The sequence below is a fragment of the Hippopotamus amphibius genome, chromosome 15 (assembly GCF_030028045.1).
Source record: "Hippopotamus amphibius kiboko isolate mHipAmp2 chromosome 15, mHipAmp2.hap2, whole genome shotgun sequence".
Classification (NCBI taxonomy): domain Eukaryota; kingdom Metazoa; phylum Chordata; class Mammalia; order Artiodactyla; family Hippopotamidae; genus Hippopotamus; species Hippopotamus amphibius.
Genome location: NC_080200.1, coordinates 22,528,535 through 22,535,494, shown reverse-complemented (window position 1 = coordinate 22,535,494; position 6,960 = coordinate 22,528,535). Strand labels below are relative to the sequence as shown.

The following is a 6,960-nucleotide window of genomic DNA, read 5'->3' as shown; positions in this document are numbered from 1 at the left end:
CTGAAAAGCTGCTCAACATCACTAATTATTAGAGAAATGCAAATCAAAACTACAATGAGGTATCACCTCACACCAGTTAGAATGGGCCTCAGAAAATTTACAAACAATAAATGCTAGAGAGGGTGTGGAGAAAAGGGAACGCTCTTGCACTGTTGGTGAGAATTGTAAACTGATACAGCCACTATGGAGAACAGTATGAATATTCCTTAAAAAACTAAAAATATGAGGATGGTGTTAGGAAGTGTTCTAATTTCATTCTTTTACATGCAGACTCCATTCTTGAGGATTGTGCACACAATTGCTTACTCCCAGGAACAAGCTAGAAGAAGCAGATTGAAACTACAAGAATCTCTATCTGATTTCCTGCTCCAGCATGCATCCTGGCCCATACTGAGAGGCCACACCACTCCTTCTTGCTCCAGTGCTACTCCCCTCTAGGGCAAAGGGGCCATTCCCTGGAGGAAGGAGAGCATATACTGAAGGAATGGCATCAGCTCAGAACTGACTCTCAGGGTTTCTACTCTAGTACTTTGGGACTGTCCCTGCCACTGATAAGGAAGGGATGGCCACTGAGTATAAAAATAAACCCGGATCACATCTGGCTCAGACTTACATGAACTTGAAAGTCTCATATAAAGAATGCAGGTTTAGAGGCATGGCTATAAACTCTTTCTACTTGAGGTACTGAATGTTCTCCAGGCTGAAAACCCTTGATACTAGTTAATAACTATTTCAGGTCCTACATCCCTAGCACCTGGCTCAGAGAAGGAATGTGGTATTCCATATCTATTTCCTTGCAGGCCTTGAATATGGTTTTTCAGGTTCCCTTCATCTACCCTTAGATACTAAAAGGGTATTAAACTAAAAGTGAAGCCTGATAAATATTGGGTTTATGCAAAGTCTTAAATCAAACAGATATAAGTCCAATTAGTAGTCATTTTTCACTTTACACTATTAATTTAGCAAAGGAAACAACAGCAGAAATCAATGACACTATTAAAGAGATAGTTACATGCGGCTCTAATGCACTTAAGAAGGCATCAAGCCTAGAGATTCTATTACTGTTATCAGATTCTAAAAGGCTGATTTATAAGCCAGCAGAGGGGAGAATCTAGGAAGCACTCAACTTCTAGTGTAACACCTCAAAAATTAAGTTTTTAGTATCACAATATATCTCTAGATGATGCCAAGGTTTGGCTTAAGATGGCAGGGCAAGCACTGTAGTCAGTCTACCTTGTTTTCTGAACCTTCACAGAGAACTCTTATCCTTGTCTAGTGTTTTAATATGGCTCACAGACTTCTTCAACCATTTTTTGGTGCTCGAGTTTTGGAATGTCCTGTTTTGAATTTCATTCTCAATTCAATAACCAAGGCATAGTTATTTTATATCATGGATCCACATTTAGATCTATCTATTTGAGAATATATTTAGCTTGTGTTAATAGATTAGATGCAACACTATATACAAGTGGCTGATGTGTGATAGTTATTAGATAATAAAAAAAATGCTTCCCATGATGTAAGCAAAATTTATAACCAATAACACAAAATATCCACTGAGCCTTTATACACACATTTTAGAATACAAGGCACACTTCCATAGGATTTTTTTCAGGGCTCCCATCATGTCCTTATTTCTAAGACTATAGATAATAGGGTTGAGCATGGGTGTCAGAATGGTATAGAAGACAGACACTACTTTATCTTGACTGAAAGTATGGGAAGAGATTGGCCTCATATACATGAAAATGATGGCACCATAATATAAGCTGACCACTGTAAGGTGAGATGAGCAGATAGAGAATGCTTTCTTCTGGCCCTCAGTGGAAGACATTTGGATGATGGTGACCAGGATGAGTGTGTAGGAAGCAAGGATGACTGAGAATGGAATAAGAAGCAAAATGGTGGTGCTAACCAAAACACCAGTCTCATAGGTTAAGGTGTCCTCACAGGAATGATGCAAGACACTGGGAAGTTCACAGTAGAAATGATGGATTTCTTTGGATCCACAAAATGGGAATCTCATGGTGTAGACAGTATGTATCAAGGCATTGAAAGTACCACTGGTCCATGAGCTAAAAGCCATCTGCCAACAAAGAGACCAGTTCATGAGGAGTGGATAGTGTAGAGGCTTGCAGATGGCAACATATCGATCATAGGACATGAGGCCCAAGAGGATACACTCAGTTCCTCCCAGGGCCAGTCCCAGGAAGATCTGGGTACCACAGCCAGGAACAGAGATGACTGTTTCATGCAGAAGATAGTCCATCATCATCTTGGGTACAATGGCAAGAGTAAAGAGAACATCAATGAGAGACAGCTGCCAAAGGAAAAAATACATAGGGGTGTGGAGATGGGGGTCTACCAGGATCACCAAAATTAGGAGGCTGTTTCCAGTTAGTGTAACAAGGAATATCATGGTGATAAGTGCAAAGAGACACAAGTGAGTTGGGGTGAATTGCAGCAAACCCAGAAGAATGAATTCAGTGATTGTGTGGTTCTCCAAATGTGTCATCCTTGGAGTCTCCATAATAGTGAAGGAAATTATATGGGAATTACTTCTCAGTTAATAACAGACAACATAGAATTTAGAACATCAGGAAAGCTTTGTTCATCTTACCTACAGAATTCAGGAAATAGTGATGAATCCAGTAGACCTAAATTGATCAAATGATATTTGTCTTGTTTGATTTAGGGATATATGAAGTGAAATAGTCAGTTATCTATTTTTCTCCTTCTCATATATTTTGGATACAAACTCTTTGAGTCCAAAATAGGTTGAATAAAAAAGTTTCTTCATTAGTGGTTTACTAGCACTTTTGTTGTTGGTTCTCCAGTGGATTACAAGTAATCGGATTAAATTCCTTTTTTCTGATTCTACAAGTTCCCCTTGGCTTCAGAACTCTGACTCTGAGAACAAAGCCAAATTCTGTTAGCAAGTCTGTTGAAAATGATAAGCACTGTGCATGATGACATCAAACACTATAGACGTAAGGGCATATGAGTTCTGTGTTGGTTAGTAGAAGCTAATTCCAAGTTGACTCGCTATTTTTTGAGATATTTTTCTCACTTCCGATATTTAGAGTTTTCTAAATATAATGAACACTTCATACATTGTTTCCCCACAAATGTTATTCATTCTTTGGAAGATTCCCACAACTTTAAAGAATAAATAGGAATATGGAGAATATTCTTGTATGTATTTAATCTTAGTGATGAAGGAATTATGCACAGGATACCAGTGGTAATTGTTCATTTTAGAAATTCTCTGCCTGATATAGTCTCACATAGAAATGTACATCTTCATCTCCTTGCAAGAAATACTTTGTTCAAATATGCAACCACTCCTCACCCTCTACTAAGTTCCAAGTTCTTCAGCCTTCCCAGAACATTCCTACAAGTAGTGGTCTTAGTCTTTCTCTTAATAAAAGTCTTAAAGAGCATTAAATTTTTCTATTAAAACTAAAAGTCTTATAAGAGCATTAAAATTTTCTATTATTTGGGCAAGTCACCATTTAGTTAAACCAGTCAGATTATTATTGCTTACATTATTTTTGTATTACTTGGTGGCTTAACGCAATAATCAGGATTTTGATTACTAATCAGGATATCTGTATATTATAAAACTCATAAAATGGCATTCTAATGGATTATAAATTGTAGTGGAAGATAGCTATTAGTGAAGTCCCATAACCTAAATGTATTTGCTTTTAATCATTTAGCATGCATTGCATGATCGATACAACAAAAGCAAACACACCATTAAACAGAATACATCTATAGATATCTATCATTATGATATGTGGCATAAACAGAAAAATTAAAATAATAATAGCGTTTTACTAATATAATAAAATAGAGCTGAGTATCAAGACACTAAAAGTACTAAGATTTTTCTTAATTCACATCCAGTAACCTTTTCCTGAGTAGGTAATGCAATTTCTGAGTAATTGGAATTAAAATAAAAAATAGTTTATACAATGCAAATAGCATTTTATGTAAATAAGTTATAAGTCTCATGCTCTAGGACAAATGCCTGAGTTTTTACATAAACATGTATTTGCTCACACTTTTTCCCACATGGAACCATCACTTTTTCCTACTTTATTATGTTCCCCAAAAGACTAGAGAAATTTTTACAAAGCTCTAAGCAAAATTTCTAGTCCCACCACCACCTTATGCCAGGCTGGCTACTTCAATTCCTGTAAAGTCATCCTCTTTTAAATTCTGTAGTAATATGGTCTCTATTATTACTATGTCCCTTAAAACGTTAACACCTTATTACACTTCATTTCTCTAGGTACTGTCATAATCATTATTTTTTATTATTTTCTTAAGATTATTTATTTATTTTTGGCTGCATTGGGTCTTCTTTGCTGCACACAGACTTTCTCTAGTTGTGGTGAGTGGGGGCTACTCTTCATTGCAGTGAGCAGGCTTCTCATTGTGGTGGTTTCTTTTGTTGTGGAGCATGAGTTCTAGGCACGTGGGCTTCAGTAGTTGTGGCATGTGGGTTCACTAGTTGTGGCACATGGGCTTCTTTGCTCTGTGGCATGTGGAATCTTCCTTGACCAGGGATCGAAACTGTGCCACCTGTATTGGCAGGCAGATTCTTAACCACTGTGCCACAAGGGAAGTTTAATTTATTATTATTATTATTAAATACGGGTCTGTTTCTATAACTACTACAAAATCTTTAAAACTAAGTTTTTACAATATTTCTCTTTATTTGCTCATAGAAATCAAACATGATTAAACATATTGGTAACTGCACTTCTGTGTGAATAGAAGGGAATTTGGAGTCAAAATTCAGTACCTAGGTTTTATTTCCTGTGTTTACTAGCTGAATGTCCTGGGATTAAATAATTTAATTCACACTAAGCTTCAGTTTCACTGTTTGCAAAATTGAGATTATAATCCATCTCAAATATTTTTTCACTCATGAAATGTTTTAAAGAGCAATATATACTTTTTAAATTATTAAATACAAATTAATCAATGTTATGAAGATTCAATTTTTTTTATTGTTATAAGTCAGTCAAGTAGATCAGTTCCAGATATAACTGGAAAAATTAAATTGCTTTGAAATCAATTTGGGCCTTAGGTTTTCCCCCATTTTGTGAATGCTGTAGCTAAACTTCTTCCTCTGAACAGCCATCATGATGCTATCAAATTTAGGTGATTACTCTTTGCAAACTATTAGCTGACTAATATAATTGAATTATCTTTTCTTTCTAATATTTTTAGGGACCCAAGTCTGTTCATTTCATAGTATTTACTCCAATGAGCAGAGTCTTTGTAGAGTTTGACAATATTTTTGGTTTCCCATCACTTTCAGTATCCTCTTTTTATGCCCTTTAGAAAATGTAGAAATAGAGTACATGTTTTGTACTATTCAGAAATATTGTATTAGAAGCATAAAATGTTAGTCATTATAAATGTAAAGGAAAAAATATTAACAGACCACTGGCTTTTGGTTAGACAAATTTTTATTTGTAATCTCACTCTGCCAATTATGGGCTGATGGTTTGGTGCAAGCGTATGTCTGGAACATTGCTTTACTTATTCAGAAAATGGGATTATGATTGCCACCTGTATACACACACATACACACACATACAGAGAGAGACAGGGAGAGAGACAATGTGTCTCTTTAGGACAATGAATAGAACAAAGCTATAAATTGATATTCTTATTTTTCTTTCCTACCTTTTAACTTTTCCAAATTTTTTGGCAGTGTTCTCAATAATATTTTTGTTTCCTTTTTCTCCCACCCTCATTTCCTCTTTCCCCTCCTCAAACTTCTTTTGCTTCCTTCTTTTCTTCAACCTGAATTCCTCCCCCATCTCCTTCTATTCCATTGTGCCTTTAAAAGTACTAGATTAAATTTCAAAATTTATATATTAGGAATATGCTCTTAAGTAAACAAACTTTAAGAACATAAAATAGAGGTGATTCTTATCCTGCCTGCATCACATGGAATGAAAAATTTTATTACCAAAATAAGAAAACTTGAAAATGTTATTTATTTATCTATTGAATACCTGGATACTTTACCTGGTATGCTGAAATAATGAATTATGAATACACATGGTAGCATTAATCTAAGAAGAATATAAAAGAGATATTTTATGGAGTGCAAGTTAGGATTTCAAAAGAAATGGATTTCAAAAAGACAGGAATAGAAAAATAACATTCAAGCAAGATGCAAAATATGTTAATAGCTTGCTTTCACAAAGGTATTTAAAATAGAGTAATGTATATTTGATTAGATAATCATTTGGCATTGTCTTTCATGAAACAACTTTTATAGGAATTTCTAGATAACAACCACATTTATGATCAACCTTCCACAGCTAAGATGTTAGTTATCACTGACATTATTTGGAGTAAATTTACAACAAAAATGTAAAAAGCTGAAAAATGAAATAAAAAAATGGAAATAAAACTGAATTTATCCCTTCACTGATAGTGTGGTAATGCAATTAAAATGATTGTTTTGGTAGCCTTGATATATATAGTCAAGTTAGGAAGATGTTTTGTCCATGTAATGAGATTACATTATCTGCCAAATCATAGAAGTACTAGAACGTTCCCTCATGCCTCCTCCAGTGACATATGTCTGAGCTAAGCATTGAAATATTCCATACTTATGAATTTGAAATCTGTGCAGAAATATACCTTTGTTTATAGCTACTTATCTTTTTGGTGATTAATGGTCTATACACAAAAACTAGGAAACTAAGCAAACATGATCTTGGCCCCCTTTACTGAGTCACAAGTGGAATGGTTAAGCTAAATAAATAGAAAGGTCTTTAAATAAGAAATATCTTCTACCTGCATTTGCTTGCCTATAGCTGAAGGAAATAAACAATAAGCAAAATAATTTAAACCTGAGGGTGTGCACATGTGTGGGTTTTATTCTCCCTTGAACATTGCATCATTTTGAACCATCTCCAG

The 6,960-nt window shown here is 34.9% G+C and overlaps 1 protein-coding gene across 1 annotated transcript; it reads right to left on the bottom strand.

The window, feature by feature from the left end:
* Nucleotides 1-1,564: 1,564 nt before the first annotated feature.
* LOC130836358 (olfactory receptor 2T27-like) lies at nt 1,565-2,419 on the bottom strand. Its single transcript, XM_057708405.1, has one exon. It carries the CDS (start codon nt 2,417-2,419, stop codon nt 1,565-1,567), a length of 855 nt encoding a protein of 284 aa, XP_057564388.1.
* Nucleotides 2,420-6,960: the final 4,541 nt, after the last annotated feature.

Excerpts from the sequence above, each read along its gene's own strand:
- LOC130836358 (XM_057708405.1), bottom strand. The coding sequence starts at position 2,419 with ATGATATTCCTTGTTACACTAACTGGAAACAGCCTCCTAATTTTGGTG.